The sequence below is a fragment of the Conger conger genome, chromosome 2 (genome assembly GCF_963514075.1).
Source record: "Conger conger chromosome 2, fConCon1.1, whole genome shotgun sequence".
Classification (NCBI taxonomy): domain Eukaryota; kingdom Metazoa; phylum Chordata; class Actinopteri; order Anguilliformes; family Congridae; genus Conger; species Conger conger.
This window is the reverse complement of record NC_083761.1, coordinates 2,254,833-2,270,012: the sequence shown is the minus strand read 5'-3', so window position 1 is coordinate 2,270,012 and position 15,180 is coordinate 2,254,833. Positions and strand designations below refer to the sequence as shown.

The following is a 15,180-nucleotide window of genomic DNA, read 5'->3' as shown; positions in this document are numbered from 1 at the left end:
TCACAGAGAGGAGAGGAGCACTCACAGAGAGAGCAGAGGAGCACTCACAGAGAGGAGAGGATCACTCACAGAGAGGAGAGGATCACTCACAGAGAGGAGAGGAGCACTCACAGAGAGAGGAGAGGAGCACTCACAGAGAGAGGAGAGGAGCACTCACAGAGAGAGGAGAGGAGAGGAGAGGAGAGGAGCACTCACATCTCACGGCCGGGGTCACCGGCACCATGAGTCAAAGAGGAGACTGACAGACCTCAGATTATTCTCCGTGAGAGTGAGAGTGAGAGTGAGAGAAAGAATGAGAGAGAGAGAGAGAGAATGAGAGCACATTTATTGGCAAATTATTCCATTAAATTTGATTATACACAATCGACAATAAATCAACTGCTACATGAGGTAAAGGAAAAAGAAAAAAAGTAAATGCAAAAAAAACCCTCCTACGCAACCCCCAGGTGCCAATAAATATTCCAAGATTATATGAGAGAAAGAGGAAAAAAGAGTGAGTGTGTTTGAGAGAGAGAGAAAAGAGAGAGAGAGACAGAGAGAGTGAGAATGTGCCAGATAGCGTAGATGAGCATGTGGTTCTGCTTTCTCACACAAATGCAGACCAGCTGGCGGTGAGTTTGGGGATGGGGGGACGTGGGAAGAGGGCGATGATCAGGGCGGATGGTCGAGCGCAGGGGACTCTGGGAGACGGCGGCGGGGCCCCCGCGCGTGCAGAACGGCCCCCTGGGAGCGCGCTCCCCCCGCCCCGGCCCTCTCCCCGCCCCGCGCCGCGTCCAGGCGTCTCCTCACCGCCGCGCCCCGCACTGCGCCGTCTGACCACCGGGGGGCAGCGTTTCCGCAGACTCGCACACGCTAAACGGGCGGGAAGGGAGTGCCGAGGTTAAGCCTCGCGGAGGCGGCGTCCGTGATACACCTCACAGCCGGGACAGCCAATCGGGCGCGAGGAACGACACGGTTAATGCTCGAGACGGTTAATGCTCGAGACGGTTAATGCTCGAGAGGGTTAATGCTCGAGACGGTTAATGCTCGAGACGGTTAATGCTCGAGACGGTTAATACTCGAGACGGTTAATACGAGACGGTTAATACTCGAGATATTACTACAAACCACACCTCAACAACCCAGCACAATCGTGTTTGTCAGTTGGTTTTATTCGACGGAAATGAACTTGTCCAGTTCAGAGTGATGTCATTTGCCGTTTGTTATTCTAGAAAACTCTATTTTAAGACGGCAATCCCACAATGCTCCAATGGGAAAACAGGAAGAGTATGTGGGGAAATAATGTAATAAATCATTTGCCACCCTAACATCCAAAATCCCAAGACGGTGTCACAAAACAGAGCAACAGAGGAAGGTTGAGAAACAGGCAGGAGGAGGTGGGGGCTGACTTTCATTTAATGAAAATAAAAACACACGATTTCCCCGATTCATCACCATGGCCTGAAACACCGTTAATTAGCAGCCTATCGGTGGCAACCCCTCCAGCGGAGTGTCGAATGGCACCGCTAAAGGACCTTCATTAAACACGCCTCCGTTCAATGAGAACTAAAGAGCCCTTTGTGTTATTATCTTCTGCTGGGGTGAGAGGGACTGTACAAGCACTTACAGAGAGAGAGAAGAGAGAGACAGAGAGAGACAGAGAGAGACAGAGAGACAGAGAGAGACAGAGAGAGACAGAGAGAGACAGAGAGAGACAGAGAGACAGAGAGACAGAGAGAGAGGGGAAGAACACATTTGTAAAAAGCAGAAACGGATAGCTGTCCCTGCTGGCTGGCAGAGCTTCCCGTTCAGAACGACACACCGGTGAGCGGAGCCGGAATGGCGGTGCCCTTCCCGGTTTTCCTGTGAGGAATGACGGACACGATGGATCCAGAGAAAAACTGCTTTTCCAGGGGGTTTCTCTTACAGAGAGGATGTGGGATTACACAGGGGAGAGACCCACAGAGCTGAGGGAGGGAGGGAGAGGTAAAGTGAGTGAGAGAACGATAGAAAGAGTGAGTGAAAGTGAGTGAGTGTGAGAGCGATGGGGAAGGGGGAGAGAGAGAGAGAGAGAGAGAGAGAGAGAGAGAAAAGGTGTGTGAGCAAGAGAGAGCATGTGAGTGACGGAGAGATGAAGTGAAAGAGAAAGCTTGAAAGGCAGAAAAAGGAGCGAGTGTGAGAGAGGATAGAGAAGCAGGGCTGATTTCACACGGGCTCCTCATGAGAACAGCTGTCCAGCATCCACTCCAACTCCTAAAATCCCCATAACCAATACAGCCAGTGCAAGAACGCTGGCAGAACACGCCGGACTGGAGACCGGGCAGTGCATTAAACACCATCGCTGTCGAATGGTGACAAACACCCCACAGGAGAGAAGGGCTGCATCTGTGGACGCACTGCAACTTAACTGGCATGCAAGCACATAATCTACAGCCCTACACAGCCCTGAGAGAGAGCCTGGGTAATCTACAGGCCTACACAGCCCTGAGAGAGCCTGGGTAATCTACAGCCCTACACAGCCCTGACCGAGAGCCTGCATTCATTACATTACATTACATTAATGGCATTTGGCAGACGCCCTTATCCAGAGCGACGTACAGTTGATTAGTCTAAGCAGGAGACAATCCTCCCCTGGAGCAATGCAGGGTTAAGGGCCTTGCTCAAGGACCCAACGGCTGTGTGGATCTTATTGTGGCTACACCGGGATTAGACCCACCGACCTTGCGTGTCTCAGTCATGTACCTCAACCACTACGCTACAGGCCGCCCCAGTCATGAACCTCAACCACTACGCTACAGGCCGCCCCAGTCATGTACCTTAACCACTACGCTACAGGCCGCCCTAGTCGGAATGTTCCCACTCAAAATTCCCAAGTCAGTGTTCTAGAACTCTGGTGCGTTCAGTCACCAGTAGTGACTGTGACATCAGCATTGGAACGTTCAGTTACGAATGCTTTTAAGAACTAGGGAACCTATAGTGGAAGATTAGCAACCCTGCTAGCTCAGGAACCTAACATTAAAGAAAAACTGCGACTGGTTGAGCCGAACCCGCAGGCTGTTTGCAGTCTTGGAGGCAGCAGATTGCCTTCCAGGCTTCACTGAGAGAAGGACAGTACGCCGGGTGTAAGGAACACAGAAAATCAGATATTTGTGATGTGAGACCTTAAAAGGGTTAACCTCCAGAGCTGACAGACAGGCTGAGTACGCACTCCAGCACAATGACACCATCTCCAGCCCCTGCGCGCATGGCACTGCCAGACCGAGATAACCACACAAGGGCTTCAAGTGTCATACTGAGCTCCATGGCAGAGGGTACAAGTCAGTCTACTTATGCGCTGAAAAGACAAGGGCACTGTCCAAACCAGCGCACTTGTCTACGGTTGAGTAGGCAAGCCCAATACAAGTTGTGTCATACGCGACAGCAGGTAAGTGTGCAGACCCGGAAGTGGGCATGCAATACACTAAAGTACCATAGAGCAAGTGTGCCTACACAGGTGCACCCTGGGCCAGGTGTAGGAGCTGTACGGGTGTGAACACTTCCCGACGATGTTATTCCCAAAACGGTGATGTCATTCACGCCCAATGACTCACTGCATTTAGAATTCTGTGTGAGCAACTGTATTGTCAAGACAACGAGCGAGTGATCTGATTGGTTTGAGGGCAATCCCAAGAGATCGACACAATCCCCTCATGGTTTTGGGAACAGTCGTGATGCACAGGCCATACCAGTTTAGACAACATCACAAGAATGCTGCCATCCCATAATAAACCAGCCCAATTATGGCTTTAAAAAATTATAATAAATCACCCATTCTGGCTAGAAGCCCAGTAATATTTTGTTGGTGTTTTCAACATCTGGTGAACTGTTACTCACACACTGGTATTACTTTCAGTTACAATGTGACTAATTAAGAAATCCCAGTTTGAACTTTGAAAAGCTTCTCGAAACACCACGACACAACCAATCAGAGATCATGGTCTGAACACAACATTTGCAGGCCAACCAATCAGAGATCCCGGTCTTAACACTCCCACTGACTTCAGTTCCCACTCACTACAGTATTCCACCTTTAGAGAGAAAACAATGACAAAGTCCAGTTATTAGGCTACATTTATTTACTTTCACTTTTCTCAACCACCTTCTGCAGTGACAGGTGACCTGTACCGTTCAAACAAGGCAGGCTACCATCCCTGCACTCTCCACAGTAATTCTGATTGAACACATACACGCGTGGTAGGCTATTTAGCGCCACACACACACACACACACATAATCTCAACGTGACATCTGTGTCTGTCTGAAGACTGCTTTCGGTCTACCATTACCTGCTTTTATCAAAACGCATCTCACGCGTCTCCTCCCAGCGTAAGACCGTACTGACAGACTGGCTACAAACGCATGCATTTCCTCAGCAAAGGGGGCACGGAGAGTTTTCCAGTCTCCTTGATGACAGCTGCCAACAACAACGTCTGCCAATGAAGGCGTTTCACAATACAGCCAATTAGGTTAAACAATGAAGAACTTTAACTTGATCTTAAACAAACAGCAGTTTTTACACAAATCCACATGAATTCTCAACAGGGGGTACAGCAAATACGAGAAGGGAACACACAATGAACTTTAGATTCAATTTCATAAGAGTTTAAACACGACGGGCAGCCGTGTAATCAACCATATAAACCACTGGTCAGTTATTGCCGAATTACTACGGAGATCTCGCAGAATAGCGACCCAACCGCCACGAACAATCGGCGCTTGTCTCGCTTTGTTGGCTCGTTAGCACGCAACGTCGTGCGAAAGGAATCAATCATCGAGCTCTCTCTGGAGCCGGAGAGAGCATTCTCGGCCTGTGGTACGCGCTGGCAAGCGGTCGCCGGGCTGTTATCTGGAAAACATAACGCCCCAGCTGCGCTTAAGTGAGAACAACAGTGGCTTGACAAGCAGCGCTCCGGCTACTGGAAAACATCCCCCCGGCAGCCGGCATAGGAAACGCCGCACAATGGAACTCTGTTACGATTCAAATTTTAAACGAGCGGTCGCGAGAGGGAAAACAGAAAGTAAATACACAGAAAGTAAATACGCAGAAAACCGAGTTCAAGTTAAAGAGTCGGTTTGACATAAACGGACGACTGTGGTTAATAACACAGCTGCTTTCACTTCAGATGAGACACGGTCATCACCGGATTATCTTTGGGGAGGCCTTCATCCGTAAAACGGTCATATGGTTGGAAAGCATTTTTTCTGAAAGCTGCATACTTCTGGGAGGAGTACCGCCACACCAAGTTGAGGAATCCGGCCAGAACAATGGGAAATTAAACTGAATGGCTGAAGTGAAGCAGGTGGTTCGTACGTGAATGAGAGACCTCCTGGGAAGCCGCTGGTGTTGGTAGGCCAGTAGGGGGCGATCTTTCCTCTGTTCAAATACATCCCAACGCCCCAGTACAGTGATGGGGACACTGTGCAGTAGAAGACGTCTTTCAGATGAGACGATAAGAGGCCCTGACTCACTGTGGTCATTAAGAATCCCATCAAACTTGTCACAAAGAGTTCCTTGCTAACCCCAAACCTGGCTCTTTCAACTTGCCACCAAATCATCCCGATTTAATTGGCGAAAGTTTATCTCCCTCTCCACCTCAGCTGGTGTGTGGTGAGCGTTCTGGCACAAAATGGCTGCCGTTGCATCACCCAGGTGGGTGATACACATTGCTGCTGGTTTTCTCTGAGTGAGAAAACCATTACAAATGCCACCATCTATCGCTGAACTTAACACTTTAGGAAGCAGCCAGCCTGAAATCCCAGGCACTTCACACAACAGCAAACAGCAAACGTTTCATATACATCACTTCTGAGTGCTTCTTTCATAAAGATAAGCCGTATAAAACCAGGTGAGCCGTTATTTAGCATAGTTTCACCGTGTTTGGTCAGCATGTATAGATTTACCATTTCTAAGGCGAGAGAGAAATTTCAGGGGCCTTTGCCGGACAATAAAGTTCTCTTCTCTATTCTATATGCTGAGTTAACCTGCGCTGCCAGGTGGTACACCAACGCAGATAATCACAGAGGCGTGAGAATCCCACGCACTCTGCCTCGCCTGCTCCCCCTCGCTCAGCTCTGCAGATACCCGCGCGTGAGGTGCGTCTCAGTGAATCACCCAGCCGACCTCAAACACGCCGGATCCACTGCAGTGGCGGGGGCTGCTTCCTCTCCGCCCGACGCAATAACAGAGCTGACAGATAAGAATCCCGGGGCGGTCTGTCCGCACGGCACAGCGAGAGCGTCGGAGCGGAGGATCGCCCCTGAAGGCTCTCTCCTCACCTCCTCGTTAAGCGCGTCCCTCCCGCTGAAATCACTGCGCACGTGAAACGACGCGCGCTGCTTATCGTGACCGGCCGGGGGCGTAACCAGCCGGCCTGCGCCCGGCCTGCGCCCCACCTGCGCCCGGCCTGACTGAACCGTCGGTGTGGGGTGCAGGGCTCCGCATAACAGGTGCCGATACTCGTGTCCAAACAGGCCGGTTCACCCCGGACTCGATCAGCACCGTTCGCACCAAAGCAACGACCCGGTAATCCCGCGTTTTTCCGTCGGGGGTGAAAGGGCTAGGAGCCTCCACGCCACGGACACCGGACCCAGGAGAAGCGGGCAGCTAGGCCGCCTCCCGGCACAAGGGCCCGCTTTAAACCAGCTGACATCAACATTCACCTTTTCCATAATTCTGTCGATTCTTCATAACTGTACAAACTCGTCTTGAAGTATACATTCCATAAAATTACTAAAATTGGAACACTACGTCACCCACTGACAGTTCCAGGGGTTCTGTCAAAAGTTTAGCGTTGCCGCTATTTTGAGATGGCTCAGTAGGGAAGCTGAGTTTTGGTCACTCGGTCTACGCCAAATCCCTACCGGATAGCAAACCAGTTGCACCAGGAGGGCGCGGTTTCCACTCCATGAATTCTGGCGCATCAAAGCTGCCGATTCCTTCCTGTTAAAACGTCTGCGTAGGAGACACAGAATGACATCACACACACTCCATGAGCAATAAGACCCTGATCACTGTCCTTAGCAGGAAACCTCGGTCTGTAGATCAGCAGCCTAATAATCTCTCTTACTGAGGGGGAATGGATTGTGAGAGACACGATCCTTGAGCTGAAAAATTTTAACATAAAATGATCTACCCTTGTGACAAGGGATTCAAAATTAGACCGCATCAAATCAGACCAAACCCACCCCTTGAACCAGTTAAATCATCACAACCAGAACTGGCAGGATAATTCATCCCAAGGCAAAGACAAAACGACACAGACAGTCCTTCCTCCCGACTGTTGTAGCACTTTTAAATTCCAGCCATACTAGGACAATGAAGTAATACACCATTAGCACTGTGTGCAGTTTGTCTCGTCGCATCGCACGGTCCTATCCTAGTTTGCACTTCACGCACTCTTTAACACCGTGTGCGATGTGCACTCGGCTCATGAAGCAGCAACCCACCTGCCTATGTCACTGCCGTTAAATACTCGCTGTTGTCATGAAATGTTTGTTGTGATTGTTACGAAATGTTAGTTGTCGTCGTCATGAAATGTTAGTTGTCGTGGCAGTAGCTGCTGTTGTGAACGTTGCGGTCGTTGTTTGATAATCTGTGGTACTACACCGGGAAAATAAATCTCATGTTTTCCATAATCATGACGAATAATCTGACTCTGACTCAGTGACTCTCACTCAGTGACTCTCACTCAGTGACTCTCACTCAGTGACTCTCACTCAGTGACTCTCACTCAGTCACTCTCACTCAGTGACTCTCACTCAGTGACTCTCACTCAGTGACTCTCACTCAGTCACTCTCACTCAGTCACTCTCACTCAGTCACTCTCACTCAGTCACTCTCACTCAGTCACTCTCACTCAGTCACTCTCACTCAGTCACTCTCACTCAGTCACTCTGAGAAACATGGAACACAAGTGCACAGCATTCGGTCTGTTAAAAGTTCATTCAGTTTCAGCACTCCTCAGACACCCCATAGACATAGCTGGAGAAACTCTGGTACAGTGGTTCCCCGCCTGGGAATCAAACTCACAACCCTCTAGCCACAAGCCAAGAGGCCACATAGCTGCCACATGCCTGGGACCCGGCGGTTCAAGTCCCAGTATGGCCACAATAAGATCTGTGCTGCTGTTGGGCCCTTGAGCAAGGCCCTTAACCCCATATTGCTCCAGGGGGGATTGGCTCCTGCTTAGTCTAATGAACTGTAAGTCCCTTTGGATAAAAGCATTAGCTAAATAACAAATGATACATTATAATTACACAATTGTAACAAGCTCACTTCCCTAACCGTTATATTCTACTGGGAAAATATTCAATACATGAAAAAAATGCCAGGTAAAACTTTGAGACAAGAAACAGCTATAATGATGATATGTATCGTCAGGATATGGGTAGCAGAACATATCCCAGGGTAGTGAAGAGGACAATCCCAACACGGCAGGGTGGAAGCAACACATGGGCTGCGTGTACGTGGAAACCGCCCCGCCTCAACCACATCTGCGCAGATGATAAAGGTCAGGTATGCGGAATGGTCCGAGATCCTTTAAACGGAGACTTTACACCCAAAGGCCATAGCAGGGCGATTTGTTAGCAAACAAAGGCTACATAACATCACAAAGTTCGCTGAATGTACACGTTCAAGTCTGAAATTAACTAATGTTAGCAAAGAAACGATGTAATAAAAACAAATACTTTTCTGTCGTCTCGCCGGTACTGGTTCTCTTCTATGGATGGCTAGCACTACAGTTACTTTAGGAATTCTGAGCATCAACAATGTCTGTGAAGCATTCCGCTTATTGTAACTGTTGTTAATTTATGTCGAATGAACTGTCCCGTATATAATTTTGCCTACAATTACGCGTCAAGCGTAGGTCGACTGGTCTAAGGGGGGGGGGGGGGGAGAATCCGTTCGTTACGGTCTCGACAGCGGCAAAATCAGCGCATAGAGTGGAGCACCACGGTTCACGCCACTCCCAGTCAAAGCGGAAGGGCCAACTCAGCATTCCTGTATGAACGTTTCCCAGGAATGTGGGACATACGGTGCGTTAACACATGTAGCCCTTTCAGCGCTACAATACGCTACTCACCACTTCTTTGTACATTCCACCATCAGCTCCTGGTAGGACGCCACGAACTGGAACTTGGACGCGTGTTTGCCCACACGCTGCAATCTTTTCCACACCGAAGCCATATTTCTCTGGGTGACGGGATTATTTCGTTTTTTTTCCCCCTTCTTTTCCTCGCAGTTGTTCCTTCTTCTTCTTCGCGTTGGAATTCTAGCAGTATCCAAACACGGTCATCGTTTTGTGCGCACGCATTATTCAGGTTTAAAGACAAATTAAAATTAGAACAAATCCTCTCGCAGTGGCGTCGCTAGATCAGGCGGCATGACTCCTCAGGACGTCAGGATAGCCGTAAACGAGGTGACACATTCTCCTCGCGATGACTGTCGAGTCTGACATGAGCGTACATGGCTCTGCGGAGAAGGCGAAAATCCCAAATAATCTTTTCTCCCGATTCACAAAATGTCACGTGTCCAGAGTTCGTTTACCTGCGATTAAAAACAACAAAAACAAACAATTATACAGCAGCCAAATGTGAAGATCCAGGGGGAACGCAGACTTTTCCACACAAAAAAAGCAAATGTTTGATAGCATGCCCCCCGGTAAAGTTTTTCCAAATTGTAGTCGTAGACAGATACTATAGCTGGCGGGCTGAAGCTGACAAGCTCCCTGTAATAACAAGCAAATCGTTAAATAACTACTTGGTGCATGTAATTATTAATTACAATGTAAAGTCAACAAGCTCATTGCAAAATACTCTTCTCACACGAGTTCTATTCAGTCGCCAGTTGGCAAGCGGTGTAGAAGTTACCAATGAGTAATTTCCCTCTTAGCCGAAGCGCTGATTGTTAAAGGTAAAAAGGCAACAAACTAAAATGCAAACAGACCAGCCCAAGCTTACTGTTGGGAAGGGAAGCGCCATTGGGAGTCCTGCCTTGCTGGTTAGTCGTCGATTTAAAGGAACTCTGGCGTTAGCTTGCTAGCTAATTGCCTAACCACATAGCTCTACTATTATTAGCAAGTTACGCCGGCAGCAAGCGTTACAGGAGGAGCAATTTAGCCGGACACGTAGTAATTCAGACAACTAAAGTTAATAATCTAACGTTTGCCAGCGAAAACAATGACACATTTGTCAGAAACCCGGGTCGTTGAACCTTGACTTGTAAATACCAGCCACTTAGCGAGCTAGTTTAACTTAATCTAGCTAGCACGCAACACAGCTAGCTAGCCACAATTTAGTGAAACTTTTGAGCTCGAATGCTAGGCACACGACCAACAGCTTGACACCAGTAAAGCAATGCTAGCAACAATTACTATCCAAATCGTTCAGATACTTACCTTCCCAGTCATTTATTACGCAAATTATGACTACACTGACTTGCTAGCAAGCACGTTACTGTCCGACTGCATTGCAGTTGTCAGCCTGCTAACTGGCTACTTCAGTGCGCATAGCTAGCTAATATATCATCAGCCATTTCAGTTTTAAGGCAGCCGGATGGCGTTACCAGCTAGCGCTGTGCTTATTTGATACTGTTACTCTTGTATTAAAACAACAAAAAAGTGCCTTCCAGTGTGAGTCAGTAGAAAGCTAGCTGGCTAACGCTAGCCCGGTTCAAAAAACCTCCGGCTAAAAACTTAACAATCAAACCCCCATCAGCATCTCCCCACTCATAATCGATTCACTCAAAACATTAGCTAACTAATAAGATTTAAGGAAACGCCCCCGGGAATTCGCCATTGGTTATTTCATGAAGTCTCATAAATATTTACTTACCAGAGTCTTACGCATCGATTTTTACGCATTTATTATCAGTATAACCAACCTACTTTTATTGGATTTCTGGAAAGACAATCTTGGCGGTTAAATGCAGTTTTCTAGCAGACGAACCAAGTAAAACGTCCAGGCAAAATGCCTTTCATCATCTAGGCCTATAAATTAAGTTTTAGGAACAACGGGAGGCTCGCGTTTTAAGTGGTCCACGCAGATATAAGTACCCATTCATTGGTCTCCACTGCAACGGGGCGGGACTTTAGATACAAAAAAAGGCAGGGAGAATTTCAAAGCAAGTTATTTCACCACGAAAACGCGTTTACGTATGGTATATGAGTTATCTCAAGTAGAAGACCAGCTCAGTTTTTTGCAGTGACGGCAAAAAAGGTAGGTCAGAGGAAGGGTTGAGCAGCCAATGAACTGTAGTGGGGCTGGTCGTTTGGCAATTCCCTCCTTCCAAAAGTTCCCTCGGATCTTTAATGACTAAAGGAAGTCACCACCTCGGTGTGCAATGGCGCGTTTGAAAGATAGCGCCTCCCATAATCAGAATCCCCACACTGCCCTGGGGGGCATTGGTTTTACACTACGGTTTTACATGGTCCAGAACCGAACAGCGCCCTCTACCGACACCTGGACACCACCTACCTGTGCATTGCACTAGAATTGAACACACTTTACAACGTTTTCTGCTAGACAATGACTGATCTATAGTTTTGTTGCTATTCTTCTGAAAGCATTGTCCCACTAGAACAGGGTTTGACACAGAGCAGATACAACAAGCGTGGAGCACACAATTGTACACATAACATTGCTAAATGGACTCCATTTATATAGTGCTTTACAATTGACTCATTCATCCATTCACAGGCACACTACCATGCAAGGCACCAACCAGCTCGTTGGGAGCAATTGGGGGTTATGTGTCTTGCTCAGGGACACTTCAATATAACCAGGGCAGGGAATCAAACCAGCAACCCTGCCAGCTAACTGCTCTTACCTCCTGAGCTAATAGCATGGCATGGAACTTACATGAAATCTGCTGATAAGAAGCAAGCAGGCGGCTTCAGGAAATTGGTCTGAACCTCTTACAAAGGGGGCAGTGAAAGTCTTTTGTGGATTCTGTATTTGAAATTCAAGGTTCAAATCACACCTCTCAAATCTCAAAAGGCTTGTTCACACCTTTAACTTTTTTGGAGGCCAAGTGTGACCAATATCCAAGAGCAGACAGTATCCTGTTTTGAGGTTGTTGTTTTTAATCTTTTAAATATGTTTGATGTCTTGCTGTTACATTCTTTCCCCAGTCACCACCACTAGGAACAAGGTATTATTGCTTTTCCAGAATAAAACATAAAACAATCTGCATGTGTAAAATGAATGAATTCATGTATCTTGATAAAAATGACAGAAAAACTTTATTTTTCGGTTTTCATTTTCACTTCTGAGAATTTATTTGTTTTTTTCCCCACATGCTGCACATTACTTTAGGTCGAGTACAGCAGAAAACTTTGTGAATTCTTGCCAAGTTTCTCATTCTCTCTCTCACACACACATTCTCTCTCTCTTTGTCACACACATTATTTTCTCTCTTTCTCTCTGTCACACACAGTCTCTCTGCCTCTCACTCCTTGACTCCCGTTTAATTCCCCTGATTAGCAGGTCCATACGTGTGGCATTCTGGGTAATGCAGTCCGTAGGTCCTGCTGTCTGCCCTCTGATTGGTCTGAGCCGAAGTGTCCCTCAGGACATGGCCCTAACGAGGATGGAGTCCACTTCCTCACGCTGTCACTCAAATTACAGCACTGAGCGTGGCATTCTGGGTAATGCTGATATAAATTACACTCACCGTCACTCCCCAACCATCCCTGCAGATTCCTCTGGGCTGTTCCAAAGTCCTGGGGGAAGTTTTTTAGTTTCAGTATTTTCCCCCAAGGCTGTGGAACAGATTACCATTGCCCATACGGTCTGTCTCGTCCATATTTCCTTTGAAATCTACACTCAAAACTCCCCTCTTTGGTCCAGCATGTTTAAATGTAAAGAGTGCATTTGTTTATGTTTGTCCAATCCAATGTGATTCATGTTTGCATATGACACATATTATTTTGTACAGCACTTTGGTAGAGCTATTGTTGTTTCAAACATTTTTTTGTTTGTTTTTATCTTGCCCTAAATCCCTTGATCTATCTTTTCAGGTAGTGCTTTGAGATTATTCATTCACTGAAAAGCACATAATACATTTGATATATTATTATTATTACTTATGAATAAAATTGACTTCCTTACCTCCCACTGTAAGCAGAACACTGGAGGATAATGAGACTTAATGCAGGATAAATTGGTCAGGAGGGCCCCGTCCACACAACCTGTCCTCTCTGTTTGGGTTTCTGAGGCACGGGATGGGCTGCCCTCACCTTGACTTCATTCCCCCCCCCCCCCCCCCCGCCTCCTCTCCTTGCGCCTCCTCTTAGCCGCTCTGGGACCATGACCCCCGCGAGTCTCTTCGGGAAAGGAAGGGATTATGTCTGCGCTGCCAAAACAGTGTGCCGATTTCTGGACCAAGCACAGCACGTTGCACATCACACCCAATGTGAGCAAAACAAAGACATGATAAGGCATCTCTCCTAATCTCGTGTAAACATTGGAACGAACAATTAAAAAAAAAAGGCCCTTTGTGAAAGAGACCGGGGGCAATTTTTCACAAGTGACAGAACAAAACATGTCATATTTCAGATTATTTCTGTTCTATTATTATTATTGCCGGGTGCACTGCTGCTGTGGAAGAATTTAACCTGCGGTAAATCAGGATTTTTGACATCTCCAATGGTCAGGTGATTTCCTTCTTGAAGTACAGAAAAATTTCACGGAATCATCTGTGAAAGTTCACGCTTCCCGTTTTTGAGTGACATCACACCAGCGACCAATGAGGGCGGCTTTACACTGCCACCATGAAGAGAAATGGGTCCCTGTAACTGTTTACTGTAAGGGGCAGCCTGTAGCCTTGTGGCTAAGGTGCTTGACTGGGACCTGGAGGGTTTTTGGTGGTTCAAGCCCCGGTGTAGCCTGCATCTGCACAGCTGTTGGGCCCTTGAGCAAGGCCACTTAACCCCACATTGCTCCAGGGGGGGATTGCCCCCTGCTTTGTCTAATGAACTGTAAGTTGCTTTGGATAAAAGTGTCAGATTAATAAGTTATTATTGAATAAACCTGGCCGTTGTTGTTTATGGCGTGATATCTGAAATATAGGGTGAGAATTTTTGATGTATTCTGATGGAACGATCGCCACTGGTCATTGAAAGCGATGGAGTTTTAGAACACTGACTTAAAATATTGAAGAAGGAAACAACATTCCAAGAAAACCTACCCTGCAAAGGGTTAAAGATCTGTGCACTCTGGTCATCAGCAAGCGAGTTATGTTTCTGTGAAAGAGCCAGTGCAGATGCCTACCTGTATCACTAACACTGCTGCAATGCAGCGCTTCGTTAGTCAGTCACAATGCGAAGATGAATGGCGCATCCGCTTCAAGGAGAGCGTCACTGTTTACAGCCACGGGCTGTATTTCCACTCGTTTCCGTGGGAGATTTTTGGCAATCCTTTGGAAGATGAGATTGGTGACGGACAAATGATCTAGAGCCCTTGTAATCCTATTTATCATTTTTATTTCATCCGTTTTCTGAATTTCAGAGCAATTTTTTATTTTATTTATTTTTTTCCAAAAAAGTTTTACCAGAGAAAAAGACAGGTAAAGTCAGATGTAAACATTTCAAGAAGTTTCACACAAAAAAAAGAGCATGTCTATTTGTAAGATATGGGGGATTTAGCTGTGGGGAATTGAAGAGAACGCGTCTGACAGCCTCCCTGTGTAGATTTAACCGCTTGATGTCGGCTGATTACAGAGACGCTCCCTTGTGAGCTACGGAATGCTTTGATCCGGCAGGGATCTCAGTCAAAACATCAGGCCGTCTGCTTTGGTGTGAAACACTCCTTTGAGATGAGTGACTGTTCTGGGAGGTGTTGGTCGGGGGAAGGGGGGGGAGGGGGGGGGTTATAATTTGGGGTTAGGGAGGGTCCGGGGGTTTGGGCCTACATTGCACTGACCAATAATCACCATGGCAACTAAGCGCAATTGCTTAACCCGCTCAGAAATAAAGATACAAAAACTGCTTACTGCTTGCTGTAGGGGTGCTACCCTATGGGGACATACAATTGTACCGCTAGCCAGCAATATATAATACATTTGTACCTTCTTTGCTTGGGAAAGGTACTCATTCGTACCCAAAGAAAACATTGCTGTACTTTCAGGGTACATTTCAGGGGAAATTTGATCCTTGAAGAACAA

At 47.2% G+C, this 15,180-nt stretch overlaps 1 protein-coding gene across 4 annotated transcripts in view; it reads right to left on the bottom strand.

Annotated features, from left to right (window-relative positions):
• The window catches only part of LOC133116798 (EH domain-binding protein 1-like), a 95,522-nt gene extending 84,314 nt beyond the window's left edge, over window positions 1–11,208 (bottom strand). For 2 of the 4 annotated variants that reach the window (XM_061226754.1, XM_061226781.1), the window contains exons 1-2: window positions 10,415–10,735; window positions 9,101–9,564 (exon numbers count right to left, since the gene is read on the bottom strand). In XM_061226754.1, the coding sequence (XP_061082738.1) occupies window positions 9,101–9,204 (104 nt within the window). In that variant the 5' untranslated portion in view covers window positions 9,205–9,564; window positions 10,415–10,735. Of the gene's footprint in view, window positions 1–9,100; window positions 9,565–9,977; window positions 10,109–10,414; window positions 10,736–10,850 lie in introns of those variants that run through there. The other 2 variants (XM_061226764.1, XM_061226773.1) reach the window with 2 other exon arrangements.
• Window positions 11,209–15,180: the final 3,972 nt, after the last annotated feature.